Source organism: Anolis carolinensis, chromosome X, assembly GCF_035594765.1.
Source record: "Anolis carolinensis isolate JA03-04 chromosome X, rAnoCar3.1.pri, whole genome shotgun sequence".
Taxonomy (NCBI): Eukaryota; Metazoa; Chordata; class Lepidosauria; order Squamata; family Dactyloidae; genus Anolis; species Anolis carolinensis.
Window position 1 is genome coordinate 7,194,343 of NC_085847.1, and position 15,453 is coordinate 7,209,795.

Consider the following 15,453-nt stretch of genomic DNA (forward strand, 5'->3'; position numbering starts at 1 on the left):
AGGAGCAGAAGTACACGGTCTTCTAAAGAAACTTGGAACACTGTTTTTCAGAGAACATTTACACACTCATGGAGCCAGTTGGACATCCCATCCTTGCTAGATTCATTAGGTTGCAAAGAGCAATGATTGACGGAGTTCAGCCATGCCTCTCTATGTTCAAACAATGTGTCCACATTCTGAAGCTCCAGTGGGTGAATATATTCAACAAAATGAATAACACATAGTACACTGGAGGCATCTCTCCCAACTACTTTGTCTATGGAGTCCAGATCATGACAGATACAACATTACCCTTGAAGAGCATTGAAACTATGTTACAGAGTTCTACCATTGGATCAACTACTTCTCTACAGACATGCCTCTGACAAAAGTACTCTTTTGAACAAAGTCTGTCTTGAAGTTTTTAGCAGCATCTGCATGGGGAGGATAATGGAAGACGTCGGAAGAAATGCAGACCAGTGCAGAAAAGCTTAAGCAGGGAAAAACTGGGATTCTACTCTAGCCAATTCTTCTGTAGTTGAATATGTTTGGCTACAACAAGCAAGATAAGCAACAGCTATCTCCAGCATGTCTGAAGGAACATTCATGGACAACAAAACAGAGAGAAGTGTACAAATACGCCTGCCTCACCAGATAACCTCAGCATGTTGCAAAAGCATCCATCTATACTTTTGGCCACCAACATGAACATTGTAAGAAAATCAGAAGCCGGTGAAACAAAAAGTCATTGCATTTTGGAAGATGTCATCAAGTCGTCTCTAGAAAGTTTGACGTGTTTTTGTTTCTTTAGCCAAGGCTAGCTGACCTGATGTGTGTATTGCTTGTTTTAAATTAAAAAATCAAGGAAACATGTGGTTGAACTTCTTTTCTGGTGGTATGGGAACCTATGCCTGTTGTCGCCATGTTATTTTTGTTTTGGGTACCAATTTTTCCATTAAAGAAGTAATGTCTGAAAATACATCTTGGGCCACAACAGTAGCAGAAAAGCTCTGTGAAACAACACTTGGAAGGTGCAATGTCATAGGACAAGAACAGTTTCTTGGCAGTTTCCTAACTTATGTTTGGTTGCGCCCATCATGTATTATTTTCTTACCTATGTTCTAGCCGTCTGTACTGTTTCCAAATGTTGTCTTCTCTGTTTGTGACTGATATGATAGCACTTGACCCTGGGTCTTCTGAAAGTCTGTAGCTTTTTTTAGGTACCTCCTGAAGGTATCATTTAAGTTGGTGATGGGCCATTGGACTAGATGGTTTCTTCTGCCACGTTCACTAATACCGTTTGGAGCTCTGTCAGGTTGTGCTCTTTTGTTTAAATACACACAACGAATACTCTATTGCTTTGGGAAATGAAGAATACATTTTTGAGTTAGAGACTTGCCACTAAGCGTGGAACACAAAAGTCTTTGGAGTGGCCTGTTGTAACCTGAGCATGTATAATAATAGATCAGGAGCAATCATGTCTATGCCATTATTGGTCTGAAACCCTTGAGTGGTTCTAGGTCATGTTGGGCCATGTTTCTCTTGTTCATGTTTCTCTCTTTGTGGAGAGAAAAAGCAGGGTATAAATAGACAACATAATAAAGCAAGATTGGGAGGTAATTTATAATATCTTGGCCAAATCTGGTTATTAACCATAGTAACCATTCAAAATTGGGCTACTGAAATGAGGAAGACTTGGGATAACCAGAGCTAATTTTATGAGAAAGGACCGTGAGCTGAATTCAGTCTTGATCTTGAAAATGAATTCCTTCTCTTATTTTTGGAGGTTTTAATTCTCAGTGTATGCCTAGTGAAGCTGACTCTGCTTAGTGCATTTTGTAAAAATAAAAATGGGTGATGTGAGCTGGAAATGGTCCACCTTGGTGTAGATGACTGCCATAGTCCCATTGTGCAGATGAGCAACTGAGGCCGAGGGGCTTATGGCGCCCACAGCCGTGCCCATGGAGGAGCTGGAGAAGGAAGTGCTGCTTTGGAGATTCAGGATGCCCTGGAAGCATCCCAGGTCTTCATTGACACATGTAGCCATTGAAGGAGATGTTTGTGGGTCTGCAGAGCATCAGGGCACTGGGCTGTGCCTTTTTGGTGTTGTCTGAACCCCTGGCCATAAGAGAGGAGACCCAAACTCTTTCTACAAAAGGGTGTTCTGTCTCTTTAAATGTAAAAAAAAACCCTCCTTTCCAAGGCTATGGAGAGAAAATGCTAGAACCGTGCACGATCATGACTAGAAAGCAGGATCCCTGAGTGGTCACAGAGTCTTTTCAGCACAAGCCCACCGCGCGGGAGAGGGAAAGGCTGCTCTCCGCCAAGCCGCATCTCTCTCTGCTTTTGGAGGCAGAAATGCTTCTTCTCCGGGAAAGATAGCAAGCGCCGAGGAGGAGGAGGAGCAGGAGGACAAATCCAGGCTGGAAAGAAGGGAATGTGGCAGATCTTTGCTTCTGTGTTCACAGGGAGAAGGAGCAGCAGCAGGAGCAGCAGCAGCAGCATCTTTGCTAGCCATGGAAACCATGTTTTTAAAGGGATTATTTGGGTGCAGTGTTTTAAGCAAGCTCTTCTTCTGAGGACTCTGCCTGCTCTGCGGTGGTGCTTTGTGTTTCTGATTCTCTTTTTTGCACATATGTAATTCTTGGAGGTTAAAAAAAAGCCAGCCAGCCAGCCAGCAAGCCAGCAAGAAAGCAAGCAAGCGAGATTTTCTTCTGCCAGGGATTCAGAAGGCATCCCACTAGCGATCAGCTGACATTCCTAACTGAAGGCTGCAATGTGTTGCTTATTCATTTTGTACTGTGAGAGCTGCAGGGACTAGGAGAGAGCCAAACTATGCATTTCAAACAGCGGGGCTTGTGCAAAAAGAGGGGCGAGAGCGAGGCAGCCGGCGAAGAAAGAGCACAACCGGACTTTCTCCTTGTTTTTATCCATTTCTGCAGGATCATGTATTCATAAGGGATGAGGTGGGCCACGGGGAGCGCAGGCCTGAGCTGCGGCCTACCCACTCAGTCCAGAATCAGGCCCTCCACTACCGGAACCGAGAACGCTTTGCCACAATCAAATCAGCATCTTTGGTAAGCAGCCACCACACCCCTTGCCCCACTAGCCTCCCTTTCTGTCGTCCCCCCCCCCCCCCCTTTCCTTCCTTCCTTCCTTCCTTCCTTCCTTCCTTCCTTCCCTCCCTTCCTTGTTCCGATGTGACTGTGTCAGTCTGGGGAAGGGGTCAGGAATCCTCTCCTCCCCCCCCCCCTTTATTTTTTTTCTCCTTTTTGTGTTGGCATAGCAACTCGATATTGCACAAGCGATGTTTTTGTCTTTCTGGGATATTGTGGAAATATCGCTTAGCTGTCAGAATTATTTGCAGCCTTTGGAAATTTCAACATGGCTTTGGGGAGGGGGGAGGGGGGAGAAGGCTGGATGAGGATATATATATATATATATACACACACACACATACATACACACACACACACACACACACACATACACACACATATACAACACCAAGAGGGAGACATGCATGCACATCCATGCACACATGTGTGCCTATGTGTCTCTACGAGCCTTTTTGGATGGGGTTGTGGCGAATGCATCCATTTTCTTTTTCTGGTTTTTTTCTTGGTGGAATATCATTTCTGTCTGTCTGGGCTGGGAGTCAGGGAGGGGGAGAGCGGGGGTCAGAGCTGACTGAGTCTGAGCTATTGATGATTGTAATTTTAATGAGGGCTGATGGATTTGACCAGCGGAAGGAACAGTGGTTGCCTCCCATGGCGAAAAGGCTGTTTGCTTTCATTCATTCTCATTCATTCATTTTACGGCGGACTGCATTGTTCCCATTTTGACACCGAGCTGGACCAGAAAACCATCAGAGGAGGGAATTTTTCGTTGGGTTTCATGCAGGGAGGGGGTCCATTTTATTTTTAATGTTTTAATTTTGGGGAGGGGAGTTGTTTGTTTTGAAGGGAGGCGCCGAGGAAAGCCAGCAGAGGAGGGGACGGCGGTGGCAGCAGTGATGGTGGCGGCCACGGCGGCGGTTCAGGCAGCATTTGTACTATTGCAAATGTGATTGCTAGTGATGTCTTTGTAGTAGCGAAAGGGGTGTGTGCTGGGAGAGAGTGAGGTCTGTGCCGCCTCCCCCAGCCTTTCCTCTTCACACACCACACACTCGCCTCCCTCTCTCTCTCGCGCACACACACACACACACACAGGGCTGGCAATTGGCAGCAGCATCCCACCCGTGGGTGGAGGAGGGGGTTTGTGGGGCACCTCGCAACCCAGAAAGGCTCTCCTCCATAGGAAAACCATCGAAATCTTTGGGTATTTCGGCCAAATCAGTATTAGAGGTCACATGGGCAGAGAGATTTACAGGGTGCCCAGCATTTGGCCATTGCATTTGCTGCCTGCCATTATGACATCATCCTGAGCCAGCCCAGAAATTACAATGGATCGTCCCCCCCCCCCTTTTTTTTGTCTTGCCTTCTCTCTGAATGATTTTTCTCCTTTTGCCATTTTCCCCTTCCATGGCTCTCCCTGAACCCCACTCCCATTTTCAGAAGCACAGCAGAAGGTCTCCTGAGCCCCAGACAAAGGTGGGCTGAGGAGAGGAGGGAATGTGTCCCCCCACCCTTCATCGAGTCTCATGCTTTGCTGGCATGGATCCTGGGAGGGGTGTGTATGTGTGTCTGTGTGTGATATAGTTTCCTCTGGCATCGGGAAGAGCTCCCTCTGGAACTTGCAGGTTGACCTGGATGCATGGGCGTGGAAGAACAGCCTTCAAAGCAGCATGCCTCACACCGCCTTTGAGCAGAGGCCTCTGTTTTCTCTCCTCTGCTAGTGAACCCCATGGCACCCGGAGAGACCTTTCCTGCCTTCCAAATGGGCCCAATTCAGTGGGAGCTGGTGGAGCTGTCCAGCCATGATTGAGCTCTTGGTTGAAAATGCCAGTCAGCCCTAACGTAGGCCTCTCTAAAGGGGGAAGGGGCAGCGTGCAGATTTTAACCCTGGTGCTATAGCACCATCCTTGTCAGCCTCTTCTTGATCCAAATTCTAATGAACACCAGCATTTACACATGGATACTGACCATCCCAGTTTCATCCACAGGCAGAGTGTATCCTAGAAGTAGGATGTGTGTGTATATGTGTGTTTATATCTCAATTTGGAACACTCACTTACACCCAATTGTCAGCATTCAGGAGCAATCTTCAAATTTGTAATGTCTGCTGGAGCACATTTGCTATTAAATATCATATTACTGACTGGGCAGCAGTTTGAAGTATCATGATGCTTGAAGAGGTTACCCTGACCCAAGATACTTATCTGCCAGAGAATGAAATAGCCAGCTGCCCACTGGTGTATTATCTCTAGCGCTGGCTCCTTCCATATCTGCAACTATTATCTCCAGCTAACATTACAGGTAATCTTGCTGCTGAGTGCCATGTGGATGTGCAACTCTCTCTATTTAATGCTTGGAAGTATAGGCGGGTCTATTGAAAAAAGATATTCTGCCTAAGCTTCTCCCTCATGGTTTTCAATGATATACATAAAATACTACTACCAAATGTCAAAGTGGACTGTCCACTTCCTGGTTAGGATTTTGGCCACCCTTTCTAACTTCCAGGATACTATGAGCTGCACAGAGTTCACACTAAGCATCTCTACACCAGTGGTTCTCAACCTGTGGGTCCCCGGGCGTTTTGGCTTCCAACTCCCAGAAATCCCAGCCAGTTCACCATCTGTTAGGATTTCTGGAAGTTGAAGGCCAAAACATGTGGGGACCCGCAGGTTGAAAACTACTGCTCTACACCATCCCCAGCGTTCCTTGGCTTCTGGAGGCCATTGAGCATGCTTAGGCCTCACTGGGTGCTGATGGGTTTCCCATATTGTCTGTTTTCGCATACCCTGGCTCTCTTGAGAATGATCTCTTTTTGCTTTTCAGTTTGGGCTCCATTTCTGTCAGCTCTGGCCACCTGAGCTCATAGTCACGTGTAAGGAGGAGGCCTTCATTTGCCACCGCACCGAAAGCATGGTTTGGGAGGCGGAAAGGACCAGCTTGTCTTGTAACTTGCTATGCCCACTTTGAGAACTATGATTTTGGTCCAACAGCCACCTCATCATAAGCGTTCCACCTAATAGAGAGCCTGTCTTAGTAAACACAGGTGAGCATGGAGATACATTGTCTAGACCAGAGGTGTCAAACAGTGGCCCTCCAGATGTTTGACCCTCCAACCACCAGAAGCCCTAGCCAGATTGTCCAATGTCCAGGAATTCTGGGAGCTGAAGTCCAAAACACATGGAGGGCTACAAGTTTGATGCCACTAGTCTACACCTTTCTACTCATCTTCAGTGAAGTAACTTGTCCATCAACCAGGTTGACCCTTCATTCCTACTTATCCTCCTCCATGCTAATTTCTGTAACCTCAAGACTCGGGATAACATCTCTTTCTCTTGGCTTAGGCCACCCTTTTCTTGCCCTGCCTACTGTTGCCTTTCACAGTCCCTTGTTAGTGTTCTGTTCTTAACATTTTTTTTCAAACATGGAGATAGTGTAATAGATATTTTTAAATCCCCAGTTTTGAAGAGAAATAAAGGTTTCTAGGTCTTCACAAAGGCACTCCAAACAGGTGAGAAAAAGATTTTTGGCACCTGAACATCTTGACACTTGCTTCCTGTCCTTGGACCAAAAAAACAATTCAGGGATCCAAGATTGACAAGCGACAACACAGAACCAATGTCCATCTTCTAGAGTGGTGTGGAGTCTATCCAGTCTAACCACGTAGGGGCTGAGTACCTGGCTATGATGCAGACATCTTTACCAGGGCAGCTTGGCTTGGTGAAGCCTGCCTTCCCCCTCCACACCACTTGTAAGCACTCTCAAGCTGAAGAGCCTGCTAATGGCTTCTTCCCCTCTTTGCTAAGAAATGGAAGATTGTCAGAGAGGCATTTTCCATTGGAAGGTAAGAGCCCCAGTGTATACCACATGAGTAGCTGCCCATTTCGAAGTACTAGGAAGTGTATTGAACTTGTCCTCTTGAAAGCAGGGGGCAGGGAGAAAGTAGTATGTCCCATAGGCCTTCAGTTCAGCCTCCTCTGTTCTGTCCCTTTTTGATCCTCAAATGAAGGTCTACACATCTGCCCATCTTCAACCCAAGCGTCCAAAAGTCTAAACTAGCTAGACTTCACTGACAGTGGCATCAGAACATGTCTTCTCCCAGGTTTTCAAGAAAAATCTCACATTTGGGGGAGGACACCCAACCATTGTTTTTTAATTATTATGTTAGTCCTTTCTTTCCTTCTTTTTTTCTTTCTTCCTTAATTGTCTCCTCACCTTAAGTGAACTGCTTGGAGTGGAGAAAGGTTCCTCCCATCTCCAAACTAGTGGAAGAGTACTCATGCTCACTGGAGGTACTCTCAACTTTCAGGTGATCTAAGCTGCCCTGGTCAGCTCTGATTTTTTGATCTACTACATTTATTGACTGAAACTCAGATGTTTTGGACTATAAGTCCCCACCCCCTTCCATCGGCCAGGCTGGTAGAAGCTGTAGGCCAAAACATCTGGAGGACCAAAGACCTCCTCTTGCTGGATGCTAAATTGGCCAGGATATGCACCTCTCTAACTAGAATTTGATTCTGTGTTCTAAGTCAGAGCGAGTGTCTTGGGAGAATGGCTAAAATGTTGGAGGAGTTCGCATAAATACATGAATGCTATGGTGGCATGGGTGCTCTTTGGAAGGTGTGTTGAGGAGGCCAATTTGGGGTGTCCAGCCTCACCAAAGTCTAGCTGACCAGTGCCAGGATGTTAATCATTCATCACTACCTGGTAAATGATTATTGTAATTATTTGACAAGGGAGCTGTCATACAACTTCCAATGTTGGCATTTCTTGCATTTTGTTTTCTGATCTTGCAGCGAATCTCTCTCTGCTCCCTAGATTTATGTACATAACGACTGCCTCAACTTGAGATGGTGTCTGATGCATCTTATGAAGTGGCCTCTGGTCCATGGATGCTTATGTTCTACTTTTGAAAGTGCCAGTCCCCCAGGATTCCTTTATTGCGCGTATTTGGTCTCATATTTGGAGCCCAATCTTTCCTTCGGTGACACATTTCCACTTCTGCGGTTTGTACTGGTTTCCTTCCCATTTTTCTTGACATATGTCAAAGAGGTGGCATGGCAAACTTGTATAGTCAGGAGATAACAGTCCTGTCAGGAATATCTTGACTTTGCCATTGCCCAGATCAAGTCCATTTTTGCTTTTGGATTTCTTTCTCTCAGCTGGGGAGATGTTTGAGAGGCAGCCACTCCTTGTCACCCTGATGATGACTCCCCCTAATACCAAATGCGGGTAGTCCCACCGCCATTATTCGGTAAGGATAATAAGACTGCATGAAAAGGAGGCTTTTCATTATAGTTAGCCAACCCACTATGAGCACAGAACTATACTTATTTGTACGCACACATAGACACGCCTTCCAACATTTCACAGATTAAAAACTGGGGCACATGTTGCAGAACAACATTGGAGTGTGGTCAAGATGCCCAAAGGAAGAATAGTTGGGAGCTGCTTGCTTTTGTAGTGAGAAGAGCCTGCAACTGGGACCCTTTGAAAGCAGTTGAGAAAGTGGGATGAGAGATGATTAACTGGGAAGAGCTCTGCCAAATTGGGACACTTTGAGGGTATGAATAGCTATAGCTTTTTTTTAAAAAAAACCTCAGTATGGGAACCATGCTCAGTGGCTTCCAGAACCAATGAAAGCGGATGAGCATAGTTGTCTGTGTTGTTTATTCACCTGTACATTTATTCTAACCTTTTAAGGATGCCAGGTAAGGAAGGAAATCTGGGGAGACTGGGGGTGTGGCTGAACTCTTAAAAGCTAAGGGGACATGTGGCGCCAAGTTAAAAATTATTCCCCCCAACACTAGATGAGAATAGGGGTTCCGGTGCAACCCCTATTCTTTTCCTCATTTTTAGAAACCATCCCAGCAATATTTTTTTCATAGTTGTGGCAATCCACTCATCCTCAGCCTTAGTCCTTTAGCTTCATGTGAAATGCTAGCGCAGGTTTTCTCAAGTTGATTCAGTTCCTCACCCTGAAGCTGCCTTCTTTCTGTAGACCTGAAAGAGAGGTGTGTCTTGTAAGGACTAGAAATGCTCTGCCACGTTTTTGTGTCAAACCTTACAGGTTCTTTCCTGCAAGCTTGGTAGCCCCATGCTTCCTTGAAAGGAGAAGCTTTCCAAAGAAAGGTATTTCCTTTTCGAAATGTCCTTTACCTTCTTCCAAATCCCACCCTCTGTAAGCCTCAAACTATTCCATAAGGCTTGCCTCCTCTTTTTGTGGGGTTTTTTTTTTCGTCCTGCTAACAGCCCGCAACCCTCCACATTCAAATATTTTTCATAAACCTTAAATGTCCCCCAAGTAAACAGGAGCATACACCTTACCTATATAAAATATATGAAAATCAGAGGCGACTCCCTCGCTTGACTCCACCCAGACCTGTGCAGAAATTTGCATCTATTTTTGAATCAAACCTTCCTTTACATGCACATTTTTGAGCCAAAGACTGTATCTGGAAAATCAGAGACATTGGTAATCCAAGGGATAGCTTGGTTCTGAACCACACAATAGTCTGGAAAGTCAAACGTGAGGTTGGTTCCAGTGATGTAATGGAGGCAGGACTCACATGCTCAAAACACTGGGACTTTTGGATAGCAAGGATGGTGATTTCATCCGCCAGCCCACTCAAGCTCTTGTTTTCTTCCGAGTGTAGCCAAAATCCTCACAGTAGCTGGAGAAAACATGGATTTTCCCAACAACAGCATGTTGCTGTGAGTTGCAGTGCCAAGTATGGACTCACATGGGCAGTTAGAGGCCACTTGCTTTACAAAAGGTTTGTTCCCAGTTCAGATGGAAACTGTCAGAACTGATCAACAACTGATCCGTGTTTCGTAACTTTCCATGAAACCATGGCTATGGGGGCTCATATCACAGGAGCACATTTAAGAGTTTACCACCCCACCACTGGTCAGTTAACTTACAAATGTGAAATATTGCCCATCCCTGGTCTGAGGTTCATTTCCCAGTACCTGCAGCAAAGGGATTGCCTGTTAACTGGGCTGAAAGACGCTCTCCATCTGGGACCCAGAAAAAGGGTGGACTCCTCTGAGCAAGATGCACCGCTAGGCCTGACACGATAAAAGGGGAGTTCCTTGTATCACTTAACTTCAAAACCCCTGTGTTCTCTTGAAGCCAGTCCAGCCGTTCATCTTCTCTCTCCATGAATCACGCTTTTTCTCCTTTCCATATCAGGTTTTAAAATCCATTCCCGCTGTTCCCTTAGGGACTTCAATGGTGATCGCCGCATTGTAGTCAAGTTAAATGAGGTATTTGTGTATGTCCTCACAAAAGAGGTCACCAAAGGAGAGAGCTTCTCATCTGAACTCACCCTCTCCGATGGCAAATTCTGTAAGCGACATGATTCAGAAAAAGAGGGGGGATGGGGTTTGTGTCCAATTAGTAGTATTGTTACTGTGGGGATGATGAGGACAGGAGTTAATGTAGAGCAGGGAGAAGGGGTTCTGTTGAGAGACCAGGTTCCTTTGGGACCTATCTTCCAAGGGTTGCTTCCAGGGCTCAAGCCATTGTTGAGCAACAGAGAAGACCAAAGCCATGTTTGCATTCGTCCTTCTGCCATCCCTTGTGTAGTCTCACCTCTTCCTCCTTACTTAGAGGGCTTCCAAAAGGTCAACAGTTTCTTTGGTAACGCAAAGGAGTAATGAGGCCTTCTCTCTGCTTCTAACCCACTTTTGGTGGGACCAAAGGAGAGGACCCTTTCAGTGGTTACTTGCAGACTATGGAACTCCCTCCCTAGAGAGATCAGCATGGCTCCCTCCTTGCTCTCCTCCTACAATAGAAACTTGCCCTATTCTCACTGGCTTTCATGATGTGTTGTGTGTGTGTTTTTTTAATATCCCATCTTTTAATGAATTTCAAAATTTCAAATCTATAGATTTTTTTAAAGTAATACATTATATACTACTGGCAATTTTGTATGCTTTTAGTTTTCTCTGGTTTTACTATTCAGTAAGCCACCTTGAGTCACAATATTGGGGGAAAGTTGGATATAATGATAAAAAGAAGAACAGTTTGCTCTTGCTAGAAGTCTGAATGGAATGTTTGCAGAGGGCTTTTGAAATGGAACCGAATGCCCCGTCACATTTGTCTGCCTGTAATATGAGAACCATGGTGATGTACTGGTTTTGTGTTTTGGATGCTGGGAGACCAGGGTTGAATCATGGCAACCCACTGGGTGACCTTGGGCAAATCCCACTCTCTCAGCCTCAGAGGAGGGCAATGCATAAAGCATAGCTAGAAAACATCAAGAAAGGGGGTCTCCATAAATCAGAGTCAACTTGAGTGCGCATCATGGTGACAAATCCCACCTAGTAGCTGGATGGCCAAGACTGTTCTACACCCTGAAAAAATGTGACAGAAAAAGAAAAGAGGATTGGGAAGGGGGTGGGGAAGTGAGACAAATACATTCAGGCTGAAGTTCTTTAGAAGGTCTGTTGGCCTGATGGTGTGGCTGCTGAATCAACATTGAAGATAGGTAAAGCATGTTGAAGCTGGCTTCTCAGGAGGTCCTATGACGCAGCTAGGTGGAGCCAGCAAATTAGAACAAAGGCTATAATCTCTATCTGAAGCAACAGGTTTCCCAACCATTCTTAAAAGCAGTAGTGTCCAACTTTTGGTCCTCCAGGTGCTTGGACTTCAACTCCCAGAAGCCCTGGCCAGCTTGTCCAATGTTCAGGAATTCTGGGAGCTGAAGTTCCAAAGTTGGACACCATTGCTTTAGAGTATTCAAAGCTCTGTAATGTAGGTTGGAATTTTTTATGCCCATTGGTAAATGGAAAACTGAGGAAGGAAGCCTCAACTGGTGAATTCACTGCAGAGGTGAGTTCTGAACCAAGGGCTTCCAGACTTTTTCCTTTCCTTAGCCACTATGTTACACCTCCATCTCAAGATGCTCAGTGCTAACTGTGCCATTGGGCATAATGAGGCAGATGTGGAGAAAGCCTGAGCAACCTCCCTCCCAGTAGTTGCACTTTGCTTCAAATACTTCAGTATTTAGCTTCTATGAAAATGCACTCTACAGGTAGCTCTGTTCTGAGACAGTAGAAGATAGTGGCACTGTTTTTAAGACCCTTGAACCACAGGCCAGTGATCTTGAGTAACTCCAGGCAGATTAGGAGGGTTGTTGTTGAAGACCCAGACATGCTTTGGGGAGTTTCTATCCCCTCAAGAAGGCAAGGAATGCTCTCCGATGCAGCCTCCTTTCTGAACGTGTTCTGCTTCCCACCTCTGCCCTCCCGCAACCAAATTTATGAGTTCTGGCAGGGAAACATAGAAAGATCCTGATTCATCGCCAAATCTATGTGCATACATACATTATGGACTATTTTATTAGGAATGCCTCCTGGATTCTTAGCTGGCCCCAGAACCGGAACCTCGCCTTGTATGTTACATTGGCAATTCTGCCTAGGAGCCTTGTTGAGAAGACCGCATGATTCCTCCATAAAGGCACCCCAATACTCCATTAGTTTGGATCATTAAAATCTTTGGGGTGGGGGGACAGGAGCTCTTGTGCAGCATCTCTGTGGGAAGGCCGCAGTTGGGTTTCCTGATGCTTGGTTGACATCCCTTGCTGTGTATATGTCAAGAGGCTGCTAGCAGCGAACGCGCGCCCACGCCCACTTGGGGCTGCGAAAGAGAGCAACGGAAGGCTCTCGGGCACAGACACGAGCTGCTCTGGTCTCTGCTTCTTTGAAGGCTCTGGCCATTCAGATGTAGAGGAACACCCCTTCTCCAGGTAGATCGAGAAGCTCACAAAGGGGTCCAAAGGAGATGGCAATGGGGCAGCCATGGTTCAGGGGGCTTGAATGGAGCTCTCTCTTGCAGAAGGCACAGCAAGATTTTAGCAGGGCAGAGGGGTTGGGGGGGGGGGGGCGTTGGGGGCTGTGAGTCCAGATGTTCATCTCTCCCTATTTTCATATGCCTCTCAGCTTCCCAAAGGGATTCCTGTTCCCCATTGTTTTCTAGAAAGGCACAGACAGCCATGACAGAGAGAAACTTTTTCTTTTTTTTCTTTTTTGGCGAACCAAGGCACCAGAGAAATAAGGAGATGTTGGGGAAGGGCACTCCCTGCTCAGCTTTTCTCAAAATCCAGTGACTTTCCCGATGACTGCTGTGTAACCACAGTTCTGGCACCTGTTGAACTCTGAACTGAAATTGATGATGGGCCCATACGCCATTCTAAAAAGGCTGGATTAATTAAAAGGGCCTCCAAAATTGATCCATTTTTTTTGTCCTGGACTTATTGAAGTTGGATGAGGCCCCCATTGCATGCCCAATTATTTTGCTGTGCACATAAAGTAACCTGGGAGGTAAAATGCATTTGGAAGTGCTTCCAAGACGATTCGGTTGGCTTTGCCCAATGTCAGTGGTGTGTTGCTTACAGGAGGAAGGGATAGTCGCAATGGCACTTTCAGATTCCTCCATAAACCAAACCTACTCTCCCCATTAACCCTCCCCCTGGAATGTCCCAGTTTGTACCAAAACTCTGGACATATTTTTTGTGTGTGATAAGTAGTTGTGCATTTTTATATTTAACTACCTTTTAAATGTTTCTTGTGCCCTGCATTTCTCTCAAGGTTGGGGTGCTGTATGCCATAATAGAATATTCCATAAAACACAGGAATGGGGCATGGGTTTGAGGGAGCATCTGAGCACATTTTCTGTTCCTCTCGTAGGGCACCTAGAACTCTCACTGTCGGTCCTTGTCCCTTCAGAAAGGAGGACAAGGCAAAGGTGGAAAAGGTGCCCTATGTGTTTCATAGGCACCGTGTTCAGAGGACTTTCATGAATGTGTGTGCCACCTTTCCACAAGTGGGCTGTGCCCAAAGCCGCTCCCATTGCAATAGAAGCAGATGAGGCGAGCATCTTCCCAAATATTAATTGGCCAACAATCATGAGACAAATTGAACCTGAAGATAGTGAAAGAGCATTGGCTGAGTACAAATCCAAAGTGAACAAACACAAAATGAATATTACCGTTGCCATGATGTTTCCTGCATGAGCCTGGCTTCAGTACAGCTTGGCAGTCACCCCAACCTCACCAGTCTGCCTTTAGGCACAGGACTGCCAGTTAAGACACATGGCACACCCCCCCCCTGCCTGTTTTCTATAGCAAGGGCCCCCCGCCCATCCCTGGTTGCTGCTGCTGCCAAAGGGAAAATAAAATAGGGAGACACTCCAAACAATGACAAGCTTTTAGAATGATTATCTCTAGTAATTGCCAGGCCTTGTTTCATCCGAAGGGCACCTTTTTACTGGGCACGGAGCGGGGGGTTAAAGCCAGGCTCGTGCTTTCAGCCACTTTCCGCAAAGATTTTGCCGAGAGGTTGCCATGGCAGACCTCGGGGTGGGGGGCGGGCAGGGGGTGTCAATATTGATCCTCTTGACTTGCGGAGTTGCCCGTCCACCCCATCCCTCTGCCGAGTGTGGGATAGTTGTCTAGACAACAGTAGGCCTGAGAAGGACTTTAGGGTTCTTGTGGCTTCGAAAAAACACACACTTGAATATGCATTACTGCTGTAATGCAGGGCGCTCGGAAGGCTAATGCTGGCTGAGATTATATTAATGGGGGAATTTCAGCAAAAGTAGTCACAACGCCTTATTCAGCACAATTGAGACCTGCTCCGGAGCAAGGAAGGTACACAGGTAGAAAGGAGACAGGGAGAGGAAAGCGGAAGATGGCAGAAGCGCCCGAACACCCTTCTTGTGTGGAAAGGCAAGAAGTAAGTAAATACAAAGTGCTGGTTACAGGTTGTCTAGTTTGGGGGATTCGGTTTAAATTCTTGCTGTGTGTTTAAAGTATAGTTTTTCAAAGCCTTTGAAGAGGTGCCAAGGGTTTGAGCCCGGCAGAAAGTCCATCAGATGGATTAAAGCAAGAGAGGAGCTGTTTGAAAGGGGATGAAATGTTAGGCTCCAAACTGGATAACTTTTAGGCTCTCTAGGAAATGGGTGAAATGTTGGAGTCTGCCCTTAGTAGAAGTTGAATTCCGGACCTTGCTTTTGTGGAGCTCTCCGGGGTGCTGAAAGTCAAGCCTTATCCCTTTAACTTCAGATTGGTGGGCTCTATTTGTTTTAAACCTAGAATCCTGTTCTCTGGTCCGTGAAACCAGGAGTATATTGTGGTTCAGGCAGATAGAGGGATGTGTGCTAAAAATTGAGGAACAGGTGTCTCTGCATGCATGCTCAGCCCAGGAATTTAGTCTCAGTAGTAGAGTAATGCTTATAAGTAATTTCATATAAAAATCTAAGCATTCTTTTCACAAACTAATCCAGCCTTTTGGGGTGGGTGAGATATTGGTATAGTTACTGTAAAAGCACAGAGGTCCCTTTGCCTGTCCTTGT

At 46.0% G+C, this 15,453-nt stretch overlaps 1 protein-coding gene across 4 annotated transcripts in view; it reads left to right on the forward strand.

The window, feature by feature from the left end:
- The window catches only part of taok3 (TAO kinase 3), a 70,854-nt gene that overhangs the window by 39,040 nt on the left and 16,361 nt on the right, over positions 1 to 15,453 (forward strand). For all 4 annotated transcript variants that reach the window (XM_062958605.1, XM_062958609.1, XM_062958606.1 and 1 more), the window contains one exon: positions 2,922 to 3,056. In XM_062958605.1, coding sequence (XP_062814675.1) covers positions 2,922 to 3,056 — 135 coding nt within the window. The remainder of the gene's footprint in view (positions 1 to 2,921; positions 3,057 to 15,453) is intronic.